A 24894-nucleotide genomic window follows, 5' to 3' on the forward strand; every position below is an offset into this window, starting at 1 on the left:
AGGGGGGAGGGTCTGGAATTTCAGCCAAAGCAAGTTTCCGAAACTATTATGGCCCAAGGGCAGCGATGGTCCAGGGACCTCTTTTGTACGTTTTTTTACTGTCTTTAGAGGCAGAGGAGGGGGAGTTTTTTTACTCATGACTTGCGCCAAAGTGATGTCCTTGCTCTCAATGTCAGAGTGAAGGTTTGAGTCCAAGTCTTAGACAGAGAATGCCCCTTCTTGCTCCAGCTCTTCTTGTGCGTGTTCTTCCCCCGAAAATATCTGGGGCACTGTCTTGCCTTGAGTGCGCCATTTCCAGCCTTTGAGCTCTTCGGTCCCGAAGTGTTTTCTTGGATCGAAAAAATCAACACGCGTTGCAAGTGGCTTCGTTGTGATCAGGTGAAAGGTAGAGGTTACATCCTTGATGGTGGTCCGTGTGTGGAAACTTGCTGTGGCACTGAGGACAGAATCTAAACAGCATCTGTTGCATTCTCTCCTATCTTTCTAACCACATTTAGATAGGCCCAGGGGCGGGTGAGGCCCGCCTGAAAGTACACGGTTGAGATTTGACCCCATTCGATCGAGATTAAGATGTAGAAAATGTGGTTGAATACAATACCTGAGATGGAAAGTAGAGACAGAAAGAGATTTTCAAACAGATTCGAGTGAAAAAGGAGTGAGCAGAAAAACGTCCTAACCAGACCATGGAGAAAACAATCTAAGAGAGGACTGGATGCCCATGCGCTGTATCACCAAGAAGGAGGAGCCACTCAATCTAGTGACTCAAAAACGCTTCTAGAAGAAAAACAAGATGAAACACTCCGAGACCAACACTAGATGGCAGGATAATGCACAACATGTGTACCTACAGCCACACTGCCATCAAACAAGATATTCTCCTGGTGAGGGATATCGGCACCCCCCTTAGAACCCATACCGTTCTCTCAAATTTGACCTCAACGACCTAGACTTTTACCATTTCTTTAAAATAAAAAAACTTATAGCCAAGTATTAACCCCCAAATCCTCCCGACCTACCCAACACATTAGAAAAATGTACCAAAGGCGGTCACCTAGCTTCCAAGCTGTACTCCCTTCTATCCCCCACAAGAACCTCACTAAATAAACTAACACAAGACAATTAGGAAATTCTATCAGACTACAACAACACTCCAGAGGTCTCACTGGACTGGTCATCTACCTGGAATAACCTCACTTCCAACATAACTCCATCACTAACACTAAGCAGATACTGGATTGCCAATATGGCCCACTTGACTCCTGCCAAACATTATAAACAAGGCCTCCGATCCTGACACATGCGGGAGCTGTGAGAAGGAAGCAGGAGACTTAAAACACATGCTAACAGGGTGAACCTCCACCAAACAGTTCTGGCAGAACATCAGTAATACAATATCTCAAATACTTCATACAAAATGGGCTCCTACTTTAGCCTCTATTACACTGGGCATCCTCCCCACTGACATTAAACAGGCTTTAAACAAAGAGGACCATCTACTATGGGACATTCTAGTGACAACTGGCTTTGAAGTTATCCTCAATGAATGGAAAAACTCATCCAAACTATCCTCCCACATATGGTGGGAATTGGTCCAATTCCCCAGAACTGCCTGTAACTCACTCTACTTATACTTGAAGACAACATTAATGAAGAATGGTAAACTCTAGTGCAAACTAGACAACTTTATCTCTCACTTGTCTATGTCACCACAATCACATGATCACTCGATCATTCATGCATTCGCTCATTCTCCCACCATTCCCCCACCTCTCTGCACTTTCCTAACCCTTCATCTCCCAACCCACTACCCCTTCCCCATGTACTCCCTAATTGTCAACCCCTATGACCTTCTTCTTCTCTTTTCTCTGCTCTTTTACTCTGTCTCATCTACAACCGAGGTACCTTAATCATTCACTACAACATCAACAGCTCTGTCACAATACATACATTGATTAACCTCACCTCACCACTGGAAACAAATACACCTATCTCGACCCTCTATTTTCATAAATGTGGACCGACCCCTAATGCTATATCTTAAGCTACTGCTCCAACTTGATCTGATGGCACCATACAATGTATTGTTTCTTCTCATGTATGTTATTTAATTTTCCTATTGTATAGAAATCCCAATAAAACACTCTTGAAATAAAAAAAGAAAGCCCCTGGGGTCTTCAGGAAGCTGTGAGTTGAGAAATTCAGAAGCCTCACGGACCAGGTTGCCAAAATAAGCAATAAAAATTTGGATGTAGAAATTGTCCTGCTTGATAACTTACAAAGTGAGCCTGGATCAAATGGTAAATGGATGCACTGACCTCTCCAGAAGAACAGAGAACCATTACTGACGTGCTCATGTTGGAGCAATGAGAACCACTATCAGAACTTGATGCATATTGATTATGGCACATTGCATAAGAGGTAAGGGAAAGTTTAATCAAATGGTCTAATCAATGTATCCGCAAAGTAGTCTCTAGTGAGCGTGTAAATACCTGGAAGTGTAGCTTCTGTATTCTTTGCTTTTCTCTGTTGTGAACATATATATATATATATATATATATATGACTGGTCCACCATGTGCTTTACTGAGGTACACTTTTCTTCTCCCAAATATATGTTTCCTGATGATTTCTGCTTTATAGATGTACAGAATAGTTGCCCACCCCTCACTGATCTTCCATCATAAGGGGAATTTGCTGTTTGAGTTCAACTGTCATTCTGCCGGTAAGCACTTTTTTGCCATTTCATCATCATCATCACACTACTTGAACATTTAGGCTGTGCTTTTACCTTATCCATTTTTGTAATTGATAATTCTTTTTTTTTTAATACTGTTACATTCACTAAGCTAACTCAAACTCTTCTTCTCTCTATTCGTCTCTCTCTTTCTCCCACTCCACTCCTCTCTCACTGTTTTTATCTGTTTCAGTCTATCTTAAATTATGCAGCATATTGTCTGGCAAAAATATTTCCCTTATGTTCATACAACTGAACAACAAAACACATTTTAGTGAAACCTACAAATTATCTTAAAACATTTGTAGCAAATGGCTTAAATCCATAATTATTTGGTAAAAGCAAAAACGATGTGGTGGTAAAATTGTGCCACAATATGTCTGGCATTGAAGTTTATCTGATCTCTTCTCTGTCTCACACCCATTCTCTTTATATCTTCAAGTGCTTGTGATTCATGAATCTCCAGAGATGATGGTTTACTTTTACAAAGGTAACCCTCCTTTAGGTGACTACTGGGAGAATCATATTGTGCTTTCCTTTCAAGGTCAAAATAGTTGTATAATCTAAAGTTCTTATGAGTGTGATCTGTAAGGAAATGTCAGTCATCTTCCCAATGCCATTCTAGAGAACAAGTTTGATCATCTTTCTGAGGCTGATTCACATCCTAGAATCAATCCCGTTTTCAAGCTTGTCCATTTCCAGGAGTCAATAAACTGTCTGAAGCAGATCCATCGCCAATACACTATATTCTGTGTGAGGTTAATACACTGTTTGGACCAGAGTTTCAGAGACATGAAGAATCGTGTTGGTGTGGAAGTGCTCACCTGCAATGTGTATTTACCTCACCTACGCTCACAAAGCACTGCATAACACCGGACCAGAATACCTCAAAAGACAGCTCTCCTTCTACACCCCAACCTGACAGCTTCACTCCGCCAACCTTGCCCTCGCCACCGTCCCACGTATTCACAGCACTACCACCGGCGGTAGATCATTCTCGCACCTCGCAGCCAAGACGTGGAACACTCTTCCCACCCACCTGCGTCAGACCAAGGACCTCCATACCTTCAGGCGACATCTCAAGACTTGGCTGTTCGAGCAACAGCAGTCCCCCCCAGCACCTTGAGAACCTCACGGGTGAGTAGTGCGCTTTACAAATTCCCTGATTGATTGATTTAGATGCTCATGCTATAGGTGAAGTGCCAGTCCTGCAAATACCAGGCATCACTGGGATTCATTGGATATGGTACTCTTCAGGATCCGAAGTCTCTGCTAAAATTGAGAGTGGTTTTATTCCCCATTGTCAAAATCCAATTATTATTACTGTGGATGAATCAATATCTTTCCATTCACTTCACATTCCAGTACTGTCTTCATACTCTTCTTTATAAGCCACCCGAGTATGACTCAGCAGAGCCTTTGATTTCTTTTGTGCAGCTGCACTGCTATTTCTATGATATTTAACCTGTTTAAGGTTTGGCTGAATTTAAATGTGTTCTTGTCTGTGCTTGAGTGACTCTGAACTAAAATGTATTTGATCTACAAGCATTTGTTTATGTAAACAGTGCCACTGACATTTGTGCCTGCACACACATCTACTGATTCCCATCATCAAAGTCAATGTACAAAAGTATTATCCACAGACTCAAAAGAACATTGACGCTGCCAGCATTATCTACCTGAAAACCCAGCAACTGCCAAACCCAGTCTAGTATGCTTAGAAACTCCGGACCTAGCAAAAAAACACTGCAATGGTACATTTTGCCTAAGAACACATCACATGCTTAATAGAGTCTATGTCACTGAATCTTGGCTAAATTAACACTCTTAACACATACTCGATCTTTTGGTACCCTTAAATTACAAAATGTTCATGGCGGACAGACAACACAAAGTTAGGTGAGGCATAGCAATTATTGACATATTACAGGTCCACTCCGATAACTACTTTGAATGCCTCAGATCAGGCATTAAACTCTCACCAAAGGCACCATACAGCTATACGCATGCTCCAGCATCTGCCCAAGAACAATTCCAAATTTCTAAATCAACTATCTGAATATATAACCTACGGTTGTATGATCTTTACAAACAACATCTCTCTTAGAGATTTCAACATTGATTGGGAAAATCACACCTGCAAACATGACATTCCTGTCAGCAATCTAAAAATGTTTGGCAAGTCACTTCATTGTCAACTCAGTTAAACAACAAAATCCTAGATCTGATTCTCAAAGACTTCAGCTTTGTCATCGGTCTAGCCATCAAATGCAGTGAGTGGTCCGACCACTTTTTTGCCCCTACTATCTCCTCTACCATTCACATCTTCTCTCCTCTTAACGCTCTGCAATGAAAAGACTATCGAAAAAACACTCCGCATGCACCTGTAATCTACACTCGGTCCTCAAAACACCACACAAAATGATGAAATTGAAACCAATTAATATGAAGATAAGACTTCAAGACTCATTCACCAACTTGCATGACCACAATTTAAAAAACGTAGACCAATGTCACGATAACCTGGATTCATGAAATAAATTGCACAAGTCAGAAGCAATCTAAAAAAAACATTACTACAAATTGAGAAACACAACCACCTCTAACTAAAATTCAAAACACTCAAAAAGAATACAAACTTGTTTTCTCAATAACAAATACAACCTGCGTTCTGGAGCAAATAACTTTCATGCCAAAAGACAATCAACTGGCATCAACTAATTAAATGTTCAATAAATGTTGACACATTTCACTGAAAAAAAAAACTATTAATAAGAGATGAATTCGGCATGAATAGCAAAACCCGAACCAAAACACACATGTTGAACTTCTCACACACCTCTGTCGTCAGTCCAGTGAAAAATGTCAAAAATCATTTGTCAGCAAATTCTTTTCTCTGACTCTATCCATGCCAAATGGGCAAGGAAAACTTAATCTTTCGAGATACTTGGCGCAACCCAACTACGGACCCTCTAGACTCAAAGGTTATTTTCTAATTCCCTGAAAACCAGCCAAATAATGGCCATACTCAAACGAAACAGACAAAACTCACACAGCCAATATTAAGTACTGATTGGCTGGGCACAGCTAAGTGAGATAACAGTAGTAGAACAAACTAATACTTCATCCCTCAGAAAAGGTCTGCCTGGCCACATATTTTTCTCAAATCACAGCTCAATTCACTGTAGAAATTGCAAAGGCATGCTCGAAGGCGTACACCAAATGCGTGACAAGTGAGCTTCTTGTTTAATTATGTGATCGGGCCAATCTTTAGTTTTTACACTATCAAACACAATCGAACATGAAGTTTTACCACACTCCAAGGGATTCTGAAAAAATATTCTTAACTGGCTATAATCCTATCTGTCCAATAGACAACTAATGTTAAAAATGAGAAAACATACATCAGAGGCAGCAAAGGTAGTATGTAGCAGTTCTCAGATTTAAACCCTGACTCTAATATTATTATATCTTCATTAAAGTCTCTATTTTTGAACCTGAGCAATTTTTACATCACAGTGCATAAAGATGCCAAAGATAACAAACTGTAGCTGAAGACCTTAGCACTAGGAGACACTGCTGCACTAAGTACCTGTCTAACCAAATGTAATCCTAGATGTGAACAATCTTCTGCTTTCTAATCATCAAAAAGACAATTCCTCCTTATAGCCAACTCCCTTAAAAGAAAACTTTAAACTTCAGAAGACCCCTTCTCTTCCCCTACACCCTCCCCTAAATCCACCTGGTTCATTCTAGATTCAGTTACTGCACTCATCTCACCTATGTAAAAATTTGTAAAAATAAGGCTTCATTCAAAGCAGACGATCTTGAGTGATATGAAGCATGCCCGAAACCACAACAAAAACTATGACGAAAAACAAGTTGTTAAAGTCTAAGTCCAAACTTTAGACGGTGGAAGAGTGCAATGCATGTGATCTACAACAACACATGCTGCATAGAGTTTTTATTGGAAGGTGTTTCCATCAGGTTGATTACCTTCAAACCAGAGTTAAAGCATGCTGTCTTCATGGTGGAAAGAACTAAAAGGCACAGCCAAAAATTAAGAGTGCGAGCCTGTAAATGTCTGGTTGCAAGACAAAAGGCTATGCAAGTGTTAAAAAAGCTCTATATGTTAATTTCAAGAGACATCTAAATTCAGGGGTGTGGAATTCCTATAGCCCGACGCCCAGGAGATATTGTTTGGGGTCAAGGACAACAAGTTTTCCTGCTTATTTTGTCCTTGGGACAAGTAGGCCCAACCCTCTGCAGCACAAACTCTTTGGCTGCCAGTTTACAGGGAAGGGAACTGTCCGCATTTAAGGTAATATTTGTGTCCATATGTAAATACTGTTAGAACTTGTATTTAAGGTTCATTAATGCATTATTATTAGGGTGAGCAATCTAAATAAAAGTTGTAAGGTCACACTGCACTACCAACAGTGGTTCCAGTAAAAAAAAAAAAAAAAAAAAAAAAGCCTAATTATATGATGCTACATAATGCTCCCAGAATGCTCTGATTAAATGTTTGCAGACACTTATAAGCAAGATTGATGAGTCTTTGCTTTCAAAATGAAGTGTTCACAAAAAAAAGCAAGTAGGAAAAAAAACAATTACTGTGACATTTTAGTTACTATTTCTTTGAAGCATTATTTAGTAAACTGTACTGATGCATCATAGTGTTTCCAAAAATATTCATAATGGAAAATCAGTGTAACCATTTTCAATAAGATTATGGCAAACATGAAAATAAATAAATCACTGGCAAAGCCAACCGATCCACATTGGTGGTCAATCTTTTGCTTGTGTCAATGCGTGTCTTGTTTTGACATGGCTTTTGTAACACTTTATTGTTGTGGGAGCTGCCAGGCCCTCACTATTGTAACAAAAACGGGCAAAAAGAATTGTGTCAAAAGCACACATTGCCACACTAGCTGCTGGCCCTGAACCAAACTACACTGTATGCCAATATGCTCCTTGTGGAAGAGCAGAATGCTGTCACTCACAGTAAAGCCAACCGATAGATGGGTAGGGAGAGAAATAAAGTTTAAATAAAGTCACAAGAGTGCACCCATGGTATATGTCTTTGCATTAGCATTTCCAAGAATTTACAGAAGTAGACCAGGAAATCGTAATCCTAGAACATATTTCTGAACTATATTTTGGCATGAGCAAATATGGATGTGTAGATTTGCTCATGTAAAAATCTATTGAGCATTTACAAGTTCACTTTCCCTCCAGCCACTTTTTCCCAACCCTGGAAGAACTTCTACTTCTGCACGTGTCAGAAGTAAATTTCCAACTTTTCTCTGTATGGGAAAGATTAGAGGAGAACTAGTGAAAATCATTCAAATATGCATTTCCGTAGGTTTGCAGACTCAAAGGCATTCCAAAGCCCTGGAGCTATTGCTTACTGCTTCCTCCAGCCCCAGTATATAGATCACCAGAAAGGTGGCAAAATAAGGAAATTACTATAGTAGTTCTTGAAATTGGTAGTATTCAAGCCCTACTATACTATTACCCCTGGCATAATCAGAGAGCCTATTATCAGAGTGCTTTCATAATGAGATTGCTGTCATAATGTGTTGCCGCACTACATAGCAGCAAAGTGACAAGTATATATTTTTTTTTTACAGGACAAGTAGATTTAGGAAGCAACCTGTTCCATGGACAAGTAGACATTTTATTAAATTCCACACTCAAGTACATTTTCAACCGGTTTGCTTGTTTCCACCACAAATTCCCTGAGTTAACTTTGCAGGACAGAAGCTACCATTTCTTGGAGGAGGGTGTCGAGGACAGGGTTTACAAAAAACTGGAAAACCTGGAGTACAGGAATAAGGAATCATGCACCAAAACAGGAATGTCGCGGGTGGATTAGGAAATTAGAAAATGCGGCAGAAAGGGTGAGGAAATTGAGGAATATGGCAGGGTGGGTGGGGAAATCTGAGAATGTTGCAGAGTTGCGAAAAGAGATGTATGGAACTGGACAAGACACTGAGTACAGATGCCCCCAAGGGGAAGCACACAAAATCTCATGGCTGAAGAGAAAGTTGCTTAATACCTCCTGAATGGGAAACCAAATCATGAGGCATTTTTGGACCAGACACTGGCAGATGGAAGGTGGGAGGAAATTGTAGGTTAAGGTAGGACTAGAATCTGGGTAACTTCATGAGACAGTGCAGTTAATTTTGGTAACAATGACAGACACTTGTGTTGAGGTTCTGAATGGTCATGGGGGCTTCATTGTGTATTACTCGGAGTCTAGCTATCAGTGCTGGAATCACTGTACTGATTCACTATGGTCTGGACACAATAAATAACATCTGATGTGAAGTTTGAAGATGTGTTTACAGCCTTCTTTGTTCAGGGAACTAGATGCCTACATTTATTTATTTAAAAGAGGAGGACTCAAACTTGGCCGATGACAAATGCCCTATGGGGCTTAGGATCTGGGTCAGTGCTAGGATTTTCGCTTTCCTTGTCACACTTGAAGTTTACAGCCCTTCTCATTTATCATGTGAGTACAATCTAGCACTAATTGCTGGTGTCACTTTGAGCGACGCCCATGTTGCTTTTCCCAATGAATGACCCGGCAGTGGTTCTGGGGAAAAGCAGTGTCTGTGGCCGATAAATCAAGAGCTGTGGGTGTATAAGAGAATGCTCAAGCTGTTTCATTACTGTTGAAAAACGATACCTGGTCAAACCAGCTTAAAAGATTTGTGTTCTGCCTGGAGATGCAGTTTACTAAATCTCATTTCACCCCCCTGCACATCTGACACATGTCATGGCAAGCACTCAACATAACTTTGGCAGAACAAGTAATGTACTCACCTCGAGGCAGTCTGCTTGTTGCAGGAGTTCATCTTTGTTGCTGCAATGCTGAGAAGCACTCCGAAGCTCGTCCACCATGCTGGCGAGAATAGTCACGGCCATTGATAGGCAGAAGGGATCAGCGCAATCTAAGAACATCCTAGCACACAAAAAAGTAGTGGAGATAAACAGCTATATACAAGCAATCTGGTGAGAACTGTTCACTTAACTTAAACAAAAGTTTCACTTAATCTGACCATCACTGACCTTGTAATTTTCAACAGTTCCACTCCCTCTCCACATAAATGTCCTCACCTGCACACCTACACTTCAATAGAACTTCACTCTTTCCAAAATCACTGGCATTATACATTTCAAATTAACTGCAGTTACTCCTGCCCTCGTCATCCTTACTCTCCATGTGACCCAAAAAACACGGGCCTACCACCCATAGCGGGTGCAGAAAGCCACTTACACCTGACGCCGCCTCTTACCCCCCCAAAATGATCAGATGCATTGCCAGCTTACTAAGGATTTTTTAGCTGTAAATGATAAGGCTGGTACTTCAAATTGCTACTCTCTGGGAAACGCTGAAGGCAGTGGTGCGAGAAGAATTAATTGTTACTTCTGCTGCTGACAATAAAATGTGGAAAAAAGAAAGATTGGAGCTGGAGGGGGAGGTGAGGGAACTAGAGACTATACACAAAAGAAACAAGGCTCAAGAGATCTGGAGGCAACTCGAGACAGCACAAGCGCAGCTTGGATTTAGGGTGGAATATGCCATGCTCCGCTTGCAGCTTTGCTTCTAAATATGTTGGGGATAAATGTGGTAGGCTTCTTGCCAATAAGTTGTGGTCAAAGCGGCAAGCAGAGAGGGTAGAGACTATCCTTCAGGAGACTTGCTATCTGAGGCAACAAGTGATTACCTTCACAGTGCGCATACACCCAAGTTCACACAACAGGCTGACACACTGGACCAGCCACATGCATTGAAGAGGCTGTGACCCATAGTTCACCAGAAACTTGAAATCCCCAGGCCCAGATGGGTTCCCTGCCTTATTCTCAAAGAATTTCTGCCTTGTACTCGCTCCTATCCTTATGAGACTCTTTAACTCCCTTGCGGATACTGGCACCTCTCTGTCCTCCATGCTTGACGCTTCCATTACCGTTTTACCCTAACCTGGGAAAGACAAGCGGCAATGCAGGTCATTTAGGCCCATTTCTCCTATAAATGTGAACACAAGGCTGTTCACCAGCATTTTAGTAGCAAGGCTGGGCCTCTACATGCCAGTGATGCTGGATCCTGTCCAGCCGGGCTTTGTGCCACACCACCAGATGGTGATAATACTAAGCATATTCTCTACTTAGAAGTTAAGGCTAAGTGCTGAAGGAGCGCAATAATGCTCCTTGCCATAGACGCTAAAAAATCATTTGATCGGGTACACTGGCCTTACCAGGAAGTGACGCTGATCTATTTTGGCATAAGAGACAGATCTCGGGACTGGATCCTTAGCAATAATGGGGCTCCACGGGCAACAGAGCGCATTAACGAATGACCTCTGCCCCCTTCCCTATTGGCAGGGGAACGAGTGCCTGCTATTGCCCCGCTCGGATTCGCTCTATATTTGGAGATGATGTTGCAGAAGGTGCGGACAACCCGAGAATTCCTGTGAGCCGTTTTGGTGGTGAGGAGCACACCATCAGCCCTTATGGCGATGATGTGGTTCGGTTTGAGTCACCTTGTATACTCATTGTTTTCTTGTGCTCACAAGCCACTAACAAAGATATAGGCAGTGAGTTGTGATGAACGTGGACGATCATTTTCATGGCCTTTTATTATACATAGCTTGAATATTTGGTAATTCTTCCAACTAAATAAGTGAACTCACTATTAAGTGATGAGTTACTCATTGACTGCTTAGTTGAAGTTACATTATTTAAAAGCGCATGAATTAGAAATGCTATTGTTATTCCTGTTTCTCTTATGTGTAGGCCTGGTAGTCAGATGACTAAATCCTGAAGAGACCCTCAAAGTCACACAGGGTTGAAACATCGACAAACCCTCCCTATTGGTTGTTATGTGTAATTTAACTTTCAGTGATTCCACACTGACATATGGAAATCCTGTTATGAATTTTATCAATCAATGCATATAACCAGTGGGAATTGTACAGTGTCTTTTATCTATGTTCTTTGTATATATAATCACCATTGTAGCACTGCGTCTGCACTATTATCACTTATTTTCTTGACTGTTGCACATGATTGGAGTTCAAAACATTACAAGATGCAATCTATATCAATCCTGGGTTTTATTTTCTTTGTAATCAATTTTGGTCCGATGATTAAGTCTAAGTAACAGGGTTCCTTCTACGGCACATAAGAAGGTACCACTTTTGAATGAGTCCCACAGGACAATTGTTACATTAATAGATATCTACCCTGGTCCACCTGGGCATATAGGGTTGTTCTCGTTATTTAAACACAAACTTACTAATCAGACAATTCTGTATGAGTTAACCAGACACAAGAGGTCGAGTACCCTTAACAGATTTTTCACCAGCACCAGGACTGAAGGATTTTGGGAAAGTATATCTGCATGGACTATGATCATCCTTCTGAAGCTCCCTCTCTGTGACTTTTTGATATGTAGTAGAGTCTGTGAAATGCAGAAAAGTCCTGAAAGATAATCTGTTGCCATTCTCGACTACAACGAGTCCACCACACTGTGGGACATTACACTGTCAAAAGCAATTAATATTATCAAGTTATCAAATTAATTAAGCCATAAGTTAAATGCATGCCAATGTAATGTTTCACAATCTAGAGGTAGAAACGAAGTTCCCCAGGATGTAGTGACACCTGTTATAGTGGCATACATCTCTCCAGGAAGCTAGTAACTCCCTCTTCTAACACACTCTGGTTTGAAGACACTCACATCTTTTTTCCTCTGCATGGTGCTATGTTATATTGTGAGCACGAGCGGGTTATGGGAGCGCGAGCGTTCAGTCGGATCCCAAACGCGCTCGTGCAAGTAATAAAGAATGTGTTTTTGAAGGAGGAGAAGCGGTTAGCGAGGGAGACGGCACTGCTCGAGTGGGTCGATTAAACAGTACTTGAACAAACAAACTAGTGTTTATGTTGACTTTTACAACATCATTTTGGCGACGAGGGAAACCACTTATCGACCTACCGAGTGGTGCTCATTTTAGCAGGCAAATGTCGATCAAGACACGGTGACGGAAGAAGCTGCTTTCCCTTCATGGAACAACGCCTCCTTTCAGGAGATAGAGGCGTGGCTAGTCACCTCTCCAGAAGATGCTGAGTATCTTAAAGGGGAGTGTTTTTAAAGGGAAAGTCACTCCTGGAGCTGCCAGTTCCCTTGGACTGAAAGGAGAAGCTCCTGTTCTTCCACAATTAAAGGGGAGTACTGCTGAAGGAGAAGTCATGGATGAAGCTGTAATTTGCCAAGGATTTAAAAGAGAAGTCACCTCTTAATCTGCTATTTTGTGACTGTGAGTGTTTATGTATACTTTTATTGCGACTTGAACTAACAACAGGGTGTAGTGTTATAATACACAGAGACACAATTCTTCTTGTGTTGGAGTTATCATCTGTGGATAATTGTGCAATCCTTCACAGCATTGAAAATATCTTAGTCGCTTGGGATTTGTATGCGTGCCATCTTTATGAGCAATGGAGCACGTTTCAATTACTGCACCACCTTGTTTTCTCATACATCCAGGTACGCCAACGATCCACTGGGAAGACTGGATAGACATGTTTGACAATTATTTGTTGGCATTGGACAGCGAAGAGTTTACTGCTGCACGTAAAAAAGCTATTTTATTGAACTGTAAAGGTTCAGAAGCACAGAGATTGTTCAAGTTTATGCCAGTGGCTACAGACAATGGGGCACGCATTTCTGATGAGTACAGGGAAACTAGATTAAGATTGAGCAATAGGTTTACTAAAGAAACTAATGTAGTCTTAGCTAGGTACAAGTTCTATACCCAACCGCAGAGGGTGGGAGAGTCTATTGAAGAGTTTGTATCCAGATTGAGGGAGTTGTCAGTTAAATGTCATTTTGGGGAGATGTGTGACGAGATGATTAGGGATCAATTAATGGTTCAGTGTAAGAGCAGAAAGATTCAGGAAAGGCTGTGGGCTGCAAAGAATCCAAGTCTGAGAGATGCTGTTGACATGGCGAAAGTTGTAGAAGAGTCAGAATTGTGCATGAAAGAAATGGGAAGGTATGGCAATGGGAGTAGGGAGCAACAAGCCCTGCAGGAAGTGGTGGGAGATGTGGAAACCAAAAGCAACAGTGTGGCAGTGGTAGAGAAGAAAACACTAGATATTATGAAAACCCAGAAAATGAATGTGAATAAGAAGAAGTGTAACAGATGTGGTAGTAGTTTTCACAATAGTGATTTTAAGGGGTGTTTTGCGGTAGGCAAGGAATGTAGAAAGTGTGGGCGCAAAGGCCATTATGCGCGTATGTGTGTCGAGTGGTCAAAGTCAAGAGGGGTGGCTGTGTGTGAAGAGGTGGTGGACCGCATACTTAGCCTAGGCGAGGATGATAAAGTCTCCGCGGTAAGAGGGAATGTAGGCCCAAAGCATGGTTCACTTTTGGAAAAGTGAGTGTTGAGTTGATGGTGGATACCGGATCTAAGTACACAATAATTCCCAAGGATATTTTTAAGGAAAATTGGCCTCAGCTTGAGTTGAAGTCTAAAGACATCTGTCCTGGGGGCTATCAAGGGGAGGAGATTGAGAGCCTGGGTTTCTTTTCAACGGTCATAAGCTTCAAATCGAGAGAAACCTTTGGGCCACCAATTTTGGGTTGGATGCACCAGTACGACTTAAATATAATTGTGAACCCCAGAGGCAAAGAACAAATTTTGGTGGTGGATGATGGAGATGTCAATGTGATCTTGGAGGAAATGGAAGAGGTGTTTCGAGAGGAGTTGGGAGAGCTAAAGGGTTACGTTCATAAGATTCGTATGAAGCAAGGAACCGTTGTGGTTAAACACAAAGTGAGGAAAGTACCTATTATTGTTAGAGAAGAGGTGAGCAGAATGTTGAAGGATATGTTGAAAGAGGGGGTGATTGAACCAGTTGAAGCTCCGGAATGGATTTCGCCCAGTGGTCATCACGAGGAAATCAAATGGCCAATTGAGATTTTGTGTGGATCTCCGCAGCGTCAATTAGAACATTGTGACAGACAACTTTCCTCTACCAAACATCAATGAACTCATTATGTTACTTAACGGAGGAAAATATTTTTCCAAATTAGATCTCAAAAGCGCATATCATCAGATACGATTACATCACAGTTCGCGCGATGTTACAGCATTTATCACCATGGATGGTACTTTCCGTTTTGTTAGAATGCCCTTTGGGTTATCATCGGCTGCAAGTGTTTTTCAGCGTATGATGTCAAATGTTTTTGAGGGTTTCAGTAATGTCTTATTCTTTCAGGATGACATTTAAATTTTTGCGTCAACTATTGAGGAACATAACCAAATTTTGAGTAAAGTATTAAAGAAACTTTTGGAGGTGGGACTAACGTTAAGAAAAGAGAAGTGTGTTTTCTTGACAAAAGAGATTGAATATTTGGGACACACCATTTTGGGCGGAGGAGTTAAACCGAAAAAAGATTTGTTGGAGGCAATCAAACTCTCTCCGTCACCAAAGAACAAAGATGAGTTGAGGTCCTTTATGGGTCTCATTGAATACTACTACAAATTTGTTCAGAATTTCGCTGACAAAACAGAGGGGTTGAGAATATTGTTGCGCAAAGGTTGTAATTTTGTGTGGTCAAAAGTGCAGCAAGAATGTTTCGATAATATAAAGCAAGAGGTGTGTGCTGCAAAGATTTTAGTACCCTTTGAAACTTCTTCTCCCACTATACTGACTGTGGATGCTAGTGTGTCTGGTGTAGGTGCTGTTCTGTCTCAAGTTCACCGCGGTGAAGAGAGGACGGTAGCTTTTGCTTCGCGCTCTCTCACTGAGAGTGAGAGGAACTACTCGGTGATTGAGCGGGAGGCTTTAGCAGCTGCATGGCCTGTAGAGTATTTTAGAACATTCTTGTGGGGTATTTCTTTTAAGTTAAGGACTGATCACAAACCTTTAGTCAAGGTCTTATCAGCAGGTGGTGCGGGTAAGGGTTCTGCGAGGTTGGCCAGATTGGCAGCTCCCTTGCAGGAGTATGTATACAACGTGGAATACATTCAGGGATGGAGGAACATACAAGCTGATGCTCTCTCACGAATGGCTGTGGATTGGAAGTTGGTTGATGGGGAGGCACAATTGTTGAAGGGAGAAGAAGGAGCTGTGGCATTGGTGGAGGACTTGATATCACATGGAGTGGCGGCTTTCTCTAAAGAAGAGTGGTTGCAAGGTTTGAGGGATGATTCGGTACTGCAGTACGTGAGTAAAATGATTGTTGAGGGAGGAAGGAGAGAGAGTGCTGTGGCAGTGTCTGTAAGGCCCCTACATCAAGGTTCTGGATGAATTGTCGTTGGGGGATGGAAGTGTAATAATGAGGGGTGACAGATTTGTACCTCCGGAAAAGTTACGAAGAAAAATTATACATTTGGCACATGAAGGGCATTTGGGACAAACACTGACTCAAAGAAGAGTTAAGGAAAACTTTTGGTGGCCAGGGATCGATTTGCAAACTGCTCAATGGGTGGAAGAGTGTGTTCAGTGTAAGGAAAGTGAAAAAAGGTTAAAGCTGGGAAAAAAATCTTGTATGGGACATATTGAGGATCCAGGTGAAGCATGGCACACTATTTGTATGGACTTTGTTGGGCCACGATAAAAAAATTGCTTTAGTCCTGGTGGATGTGTTTTCAAAGTAGTTGGAGGTTGAGTTTATGAGGGAAGTGTCAACAAGAAGTACAATTTCGGTATTAAAGGTTCTGTTCCAAAGAGAAGGGTGTCCCCATACACTCATTACTGACAATGGTACACAGTTGATCTCCCTGGAGATGAAGGAGTTTCTGTTAACCCATGGTATCACCCATAGGCGTACTGCACTTTACAATCCCCAAGCCAATTGTATTGTGGAACGTATGAATCGTATGGTCAAGGGTACAATTCAGTTGGCTGTGCAGGGGAACCAAAATGTTAGTTATGTTGTGCAAGAGGCGATATGGGCTCATCGCACCACGCAGCTGAGAGATAAGGGTAGAACACCATTTGAGTTCATGAGAGGGCGTAAGGCCAGATCAAGGTTAGTGCCTGGTGGGTTGGAAGGTGTTCTAATCAAACCAAGGAATCAAGTGGAGGTGCCACAGACAGGCGGTTACTCTGGTATACAAGTTGGCGATTGGGTGAAAGTCAAGGATGGACGTGTGGGTGCAGGTTGGACAAAGTTTTGCAGTCCTTTTGAGGTTGAACATGTAGGAAACTTTTATGTGGTTTTGGCGAATGGCACTAAATGGAACAAAAGGAGAGTGGCCTTATATGAGAAAGGCGGTGGAGGTGCAGGAAACATAATTGTTACTAATGGAGATGGAGGATGCAGCAGGTTTATGCTATCTGAGGAAGGTGTTGAGAGACCGGATGCTGACACTTCGCATGAGAATGAGAATAGCACGGAGGTTTTGGAGGGACAAACTGGTGTGGAGAATGAAGAAAATAAGACAGAATTCAAGAAGGAGAGTGGTAGAGTGAGAAGACCTCCTGCTTATCTGAATGACTATGTGAGAGATGATGTAAGAAAATAAAATGAAATCTAAGTACTTTAAAAAAAAAAAAAATGAAATGATGAGTGAGAAAATGGTAATGGAAGTATTTTTCCTTGTAATGTATTTCTCTTAGCTTATGTCGAGTTATCGATTTAATTTTTATGCTTTTCATTTAAATTGAACGGTTTATCTTTCTTTTAAAATATACGGTTGTTATTGTCGTATCCTTGTAAAAAAAAAAATGTTTTAAAAAAAGATGTGTGATGACGGAGGGGGAAGTGTTATACTGTGAGCACGAGCGGATTATGGGAGCACGAGCGTTCAGTCGGATCCCAAACGCGCTTGTGCAAGTAATAAAGAATGTTTGTGTTTTTGAAGGAGGAGAAGGGGTTAGCGAGGGAGACGGCACCGATCGAGTGGGACGATTGAACAGTACTTGAACAAACAAACTAGTGTTTATGTTGACTTTTACAACATGCTACCATCCCACCCCCTTTCTCCCTTTGAGAAGCACCACAAAGCAGCCGCAGCAACACAGCAGCATAAACCCAGGTGAAAACAATAAACACAGTTAAGTAATTTCCACAGCTCTTATCCCCGGAATGTAAATCTTTTGGGAGGAAGAATTAAAGAACTATGGCCCAATGTATGATGCCTTTTTGTGGTTGCAAAAGGCAAACTTCACCATCTGCAACCGCAAAATGGCCAGGTGCGCTATACCATCCCTATCTTGTGAGTTGGTATGTAGTTACTGACTTGCAAAATAAGGACTGCATATCGCAATCAGGAAGATGCGCCCCGAGGGCTTCCCTTCCTAATTGCAATTCACAGTAGTATGTATGATTGTTTTGTGACCGTGAATGCGGTTGCAAAACAATCGCAGTTCACACCAATTTCAAACTGGTGTTAACCCATTCGCAAACAGGAAGAGGTACCCACGGGACCATTCCCCTTTGTGAATGCATGCGAAAATATATTTTTCAAGCCCTTATGGCGTTTTTAAGGAAAACAGGATGCATTTCCAAAAAACTGCTTTATTGAAAAGCAGTCACAGACATGGTTGTCTTCTGAGCCCAGCAGGCTACCATCCCTGTGAGTGATGTCATTCACTATGGGGTCGCAAATTATTGAGGTAGGTCTCTTACGACCCATTTGAGAAGTGCAAACAGCGTGGTTCACACTATGGTACATTTTGCTTTGCGATTCACAATTTGCGATTCGCAAACAAATCGTAAATTGCGAGTCGTAAAATAAAAGGTCATAAATGGGGCCTGAATCTGGCTTATTTTTACACTGAATATGCCCAGTGACAATGTAGATGAGCCACTGTTTGGACAGATGCAGACATGTTCATATGTGCTAAAGAGAAGTTATTCTACAGAACACCTTTGATCTGTTTGATGCAGATAGCACCTGACATGCACAGGCTGGCTTGTGCAATAACACTGGCCCGTTGTACTATCTGTAATTGGTGGATTACTCCCTGGTGGAGAGTGACTTAGAGCTCAGTGAGGTGCTGCTGCCACTTCTGTAACTCAGCGCCTTCAAGAATCTCATTTTAGATGGAGTGGAACCTGAGAAGGTCTTAAGAACTGCCCCTGGTGGTGGGCAGACATGGTGAGTACCGCGTCAAGTAGATGCTTTTGGAGAGAATAGCATATTCTTTGCGCAGAATCACAGCGGGCCGTTTCTCGGCAGACCATTCCCTATTTAGATCAAGGAACGGCTGTGTTATATTCAGTCATATTTCAGGACAATTTTGACAAGTGTGAACGTTCCCCAACATCAGAGGCATCAGTCTGCTGGATTGGCCATAACAACACAAATAGCATTTGCAATGCAACGGGTCTCGCGTTTGCTCATATTAGAGCTGATAGCGTTGTAAAATCCTAACCTGACTTTTCACCTATGGGCAAAAGTGCATTTATGTGCGTAAACCGAAACAGTGCAATTAACTGTGTAAAGCGCTCGACTTCTGCCAAGCGAAATCGCGCTAGGAAAATAGAGAAAAAGTAGTCCACGATCCGGACAGAAAACAGCGAGCCTCGCATGTTTTCTGTACTTGGTCGATGCGCTCAAGGAGGGCTAGCCACCGGAAAAGGCATGACATATGCGTGCCTTCGACTAATGAAAGCAAGCAGATTTTAATAGGCAAGCCCACAAACCAATGAAAAACACTGACGTGACGTCGACAGGGCTACGAGCCCTTTTCTAATACCTAAAGCGTCTCGCTTCGATACGCATGCACGAGCGCATGCGACGCAGGCTCGACCCTAAAAACTGGACTACACAGTATCCCTTGTGAGCCTTGGATCTCAGAGAACGGACTGGTCACCAGCCGCAGCGGCTTCAGGGGCGTCCTGACAAAACCTGCCAAGACAACATCTGGAAAGAAACACTGGACTGTAGAAAGGCGGGGTGCTAGTGTCCGTGGACTGGGAAGTGGAGGTCACATGGGGCCTGATATAAATAAAAAAAATAATCCACTGGACAGAGACAGAATAAACAGAATTTAGTCTGCGGGATTATCGAGAGTGCAGATACACGCCCACATTCTTCAAACTTCGTGCCTCGTGATCGTGAGACCAAGACAGAGAAAAAGAGGGCAGGCTAGTGAACCCTCCTGCCTCACAAAAAGAGAGCAGGCGCTGAGGCCTTTTTGGGCAGATTAGCACCGACTTCCTTATCAGCAGAGAATCAAAAAATGGAATAAGCGCAGATCTGAACTGCAGTGGTGTTGAACAGTGTGGCCAATTGGTACACCACTTGCTGAATGCGCAGTCCCACGGCCAGAAAAAGCAGAATGTGAACAACGTGCGGCAAAAACGGCGCCTCAGTGGAGCGCAGAGTAGAAAATGGAAAATATATTGAGGGGCAGTGGTATTCAGGTTCTACCTAACTTGTCAGGCAAGATGTGTTGCTTGCAACTCTGTCCAGAACGGATGCTAGGTTCCATGTTAATCCTGTGTATGAGATCTGAAGTTACAATAACATACTTGTGCAGTTGGGTGTGAGAGACTGTTGGGTCAGCACAAACACGTCACAAACACTATTCTGCATTCATATAAACTGCGCAAACGTTAAAATAACGGCCTAACTAGGATTAACCGTTGCATTTGAAATTTGCAACTGCACTCCACCCTGAAATGTCTTTTACGTATATCTATTATTATTCTATTTTTATTTCAAACTATCTATTAGGTTTAAAGTAAAATAGTACATATTACTACCATGGTATCGAGTTGCCATTTCTCAATGTACCACCATTTACATTTGAACATTTCCGAATGCAAAAAAATAGAATTAATTACTGAAACTCTTTCACCGAAAATGGGCGCACTCCATTTCCAGAAGCACTTGTGGAGAATCCCCATACTCCTCAGTAGGCGAGCACTGGCAAGCCAAGAGCTCTTGTCTATGCAAGAGCTACAGGCTTTGCCATTGTGTTTCAGATATGATGTACACCAGTGTGGACGCTGTCCAGCGCGGCTAAAAGTCAGTGGTGTATAGCAGTGTTGTATAGTGTAATGGAATAGAGAGGAGTAGGGGGGGGTCATATAGTGGAGCAGTGTCGTAGAGTGGAGTGTAGCGAAGTGGACTGGAGGGATAAGGGGTTGCGTAGAGTGGAGGGTTGTGAAGTGGCACAGCGTGGAGTGTCACGTAGTGTCGTTGAATAAAGTGGAGTGTCCTGGAGTAGCGTAGAGTGTCCTGGAGTAGAGTAGGGTGGTGTAAAGTGGAATAGAGTGAGGTGCTATGGAGTACTGTGGAGTGAAGTAGAATGAGTTAAGTGGAGTAGAGTAGAATAGAGTAGATAGCAGAATGAAGTGGAGTAGAGCCGAGTGGAGCAGAGGAGGGTGACGTAGAGTGGAGCAGAGGAGGGTTGCATACAGTGGAGCAGACGAAGGTGGCATAGTGTGGAGCAGAGGAGGGTGGCGTAGAGTGTTGTAGAGTAGGGTCACAAAGAGCGGAGAAGAGTGAGGTAGAATAAAGTGGCATAGAGAGGAGTAGATTAGGGTAGTGTAGAGCAGAGGAAGGTGGCAGAGAGTGGAGTACAGTCGAATGGCAGGCGAAGACAAGCGGGTGTAGTGTGGAGTAGAGAAGGATGGTGTAGAGTAGAGTAGGGTGGCGTAAAGTCAAGTAGATCAGGATGGAGGAGAATTCAGTCACAGACAGACTGGAGGTGCATAGAGTTCAAGAGCGCAGAGTGTCACAGAATGGAACAGAGTCGTAAGGTGAAGGGTCGTGGAGTAGTAGAGAGGAGCGGAGTGAAGTGGTATTGTGTGTAGTAGAGTGGCCTAAAGATAAATGGTGTAGAATGTCATGCAGTTGAATGGCAGAGTGGTACAAAATGGAGTAGAGTGCTGTAGAATGGAGTGATGTATAGCTGAGGGTCGTAGAGTGGAAGAGCATAGAGTGAGGTAGTGTAGAGTGGACTTAAGTGTTGGAGAGTGGACTTAAGTATCACCGAATGGTGAGGAGTAGAGTGTCGTAGACGGGAGTAGAGTGGCGTAGCCTTGAGTGGAGTAAAGAGTCAGAGCGGAGTGGCATTGTGTGGAGCATTGCAGATTGGAGTAAAGTGGCATGGAGTGTAGTAGAGTTGAGTGGCGTAGAGTGGCATTGAGTGTCACTGAGTGCCACAGTGTCAGAGTGGAGGGTCGTACACTGGCATAGAGTGGAGTGGCGCAGTGTGGAACGGTGTAGAGTGCCGGCATGGTGTAGATTGGTGCTGAGTAGAATGGTGTAACGTGGAGTACAGTATCAGACTAGAGGGGCGTAGAGTGTTGTAGAGTGGAGTGTCGTAAAGTGGTATGGTGTAGAGTGGAGCGATGTAGGGTGTCGGAGTGGAGTGGAGTGGCATAGAGTGGAGAAGAGTGGCCTAGAGTGCCGTAGAATGGCGTACAGTTGAGTGGCATAGGGCCAGATGTTCAAAGCACTTTTGCATTTCTTAAGGGTCCGAATTGGTATTTCAGGCCATTAGGAAATGCAAAAACGCTTTTTCTTATGTACAAAGGCCCTTCAGGATTCGCAAATTGCGATTTCCAGAATAGGAAATCCCAAACAGACATTCCCTATTTGTGATTCCTACTGTGATGTAGGCATGTGTGTGCTCTACAGGTGCACCCCTATTTTTGGGGTGCACCAAGGGGGCACTTTTGTCATTTGCCATCCCTAGTTTTGCATTTCCCAAATAGCGATTTCTTATAACAAATCGCTATTTAGGAAATGCAAAACCGGCCCACTGATTAAAATGCAAAGGTATTTCTTTATACCGATTTCCAAATAGTGATTCCCACTTTATAGGAATCGCAATTAGGAAAACGGTATCTCTGTACATAGCATTTTGCATTTCTTATATAGCATTTTATATGACGTTGCTATTTAAGAAATGCAAAATTGCATTTTTGTACATCTGGCCACAGAGTATAATAAAGTATCGTGGAGTGTTGTGGAGAAGAGTACAGCATTGCAGAGTAGAATAGAGTAGAGTGGCGTACAGTGGAGCAAAGCAGCATAGAGTGGAGAAGAGTGGCACAGAGTAAAACAGTGTGGCATAGAGTGTAACTGAGTGGCGTAGAACGGATTAGAGTAGAGCAGTGTGGTGTGGAGTGGCAGGAGTGGAGTGGCGTAGTGTCAGAGTGAAGGGCTGTAGAGTGGCATAGAGTGGAGAGGCACAGAGGAATATGCATGGTTTGGTACTTATGCACTGCCATTAAAGACAAACACATTTTCAATTGAAGTGACCTTTACATTTGCATAGACATATAGTTTTACTGATAAAACTTTACAGCACACAAGCAATATTGTGTGACAATAGCATCACATAGTGCCATAACCTGTGGTCCGAGGAATGCTGGAAGTCTGCAAAGACTACTCAGGGGGTCAGCGAACACTTAGAAAACTAAATGATATTAATAGATCAATAAAGTAAATATAAAGAAAGAAGCAAAACATAAAGTTGAATATTTTAAAACATTGTGAAAATGTGAAGGAATTTGAAACTGGAAGCTAAAAATTAAGTTAGTATCCTCAGATTGATTCATGGGAACAGTACGTCAAAGAGTATGGACGATAAGCAGCCTCAACTAAACTTAGAAAAGCTCAAACCTTCCTATTAAACTTTAGATTTTTTTGTATTTCTTTGCAAATTAAATGAAATACTTCATAATTTGTGCATTGGTTCGATGAATGCTTATTTCTGTATTTTTTTAGTATTGTTTTGCCATTCAAATCATTGAAAATGCTTAGACCAGAGTCCTCAGCTTTCAGTAATGACTCAGTGGGGGTCCCCAGGCTCCAGTAATGATTAAATCGGGGTTCACAGAAGTTAAAAGGTTGAGAACCACTGACCTAGTGTATTGATCTGTTTTGCTGGTATTAAAATAGTGTCTGCCACACTCCAGAATTACATAAAATGTGCTTCATTTGTGCTTACGCAATTCTGATATAATCTAAAATACTTGCACAGTTCATCTACAGACTTTTAAATATTGCTGTGTGCTAGAAAAAAGCCTTTCCTTTCACAGCCCCAGCAAAATTGTCAGATAAATCCTCTCACTTTGAAGTCAGAAAGAGAAAAGTAAACACCAAGCTACCTCTGAAGACAGAGCCCAACATTTGACCTCTGTTTTTGAATGCACAGCAAATACGACAAGATAAGAATAAAGATAAGAATAAAATCTAAAGGCCTATTTACAGAAAGCAAGCACTTGTGGAAGAATATTGAAACAAGCTATGCTACACAAGAGGGACAAACTCATGGTGAACAGCCTAAAACAAATATAGCCAGCAAATAGAAAGCAAGCAAATGTGAATTCCAAACCACAAAGCCAATCATGTGTGGAATGCATTCCTAGATCAACCCTCAAAATGTCCCCAAGAAGTCTTTAGCAACCAGACAGCTTCGACCTAAAAATGAGGCACTTCCACAAGGGGTTATCGACCCATACATCTATTGTGTAAGATGACTATCCGTGCACTGCATTAAAGTTTTTTCCCCTGCCCCCTTTTACTTGCCTGGACTGCTCTGTGCCTTTTGTCCAAGTGGACTGGACATCAGCAAGCCCCCATGGGGCACTCCACATTATGTTTTTGCTTCTACAGCAGAGCGGGGTGAAAGGTAACTCCTGCTTTTACTAAAGACTTCTTACCAGACTCTTGGGAGACTCTTGGTTGGTGGTAGTTTAATCTCTCTTTTAGCCCGTAATACAGGATGAACAGCCTTCTGACCAGATTGTGGATGTAATTCTTAGTCTGCTGTTATTAGGTCCTTCACTTCTCCGTGAATGTATGTTTTAGGTTATGGCATGTTTTATCTATGTTTTGTTTGAGTTACGTACTTGACTATGGGGGCAGAAAAAGAAGGAGGGTCCACTTTTGGTGGTCCTTGAGGACGCTGCAGCAGGGTATTTCACCCAAATAGTGATTCCGAAATATTGCTTGACCATAGTATTATGGGAATAATTTCACAACCACAAAAATATAGTGGTCCAAAATAGTGAGTTACTGTTTTTTTTTTTTTTTGTACTATATTATCCAAGTTGAAAATATTGTTTACTTTAATACTGTTTTAACTATGTTTTAATATGGGTTTTGGTTTTTATACTGTAATATGCCTTTATTTCATTCTATATGTTATTTTACAAATTACTTAATC

General features: G+C 42.1%; 1 protein-coding gene across 5 annotated transcripts in view; it reads right to left on the reverse strand.

Annotated features, from left to right (window-relative positions):
• The window catches only part of STAT6 (signal transducer and activator of transcription 6), a 604937-nt gene that overhangs the window by 330433 nt on the left and 249610 nt on the right, over positions 1-24894 (reverse strand). For all 5 annotated transcript variants that reach the window (XM_069230781.1, XM_069230777.1, XM_069230780.1 and 2 more), the window contains exon 3: positions 9565-9703. In XM_069230781.1, the coding sequence (XP_069086882.1) occupies positions 9565-9703 (139 nt within the window). The remainder of the gene's footprint in view (positions 1-9564; positions 9704-24894) is intronic.

This window comes from Pleurodeles waltl, chromosome 4_2 (genome assembly GCF_031143425.1).
Source record: "Pleurodeles waltl isolate 20211129_DDA chromosome 4_2, aPleWal1.hap1.20221129, whole genome shotgun sequence".
Classification (NCBI taxonomy): Eukaryota; Metazoa; Chordata; class Amphibia; order Caudata; family Salamandridae; genus Pleurodeles; species Pleurodeles waltl.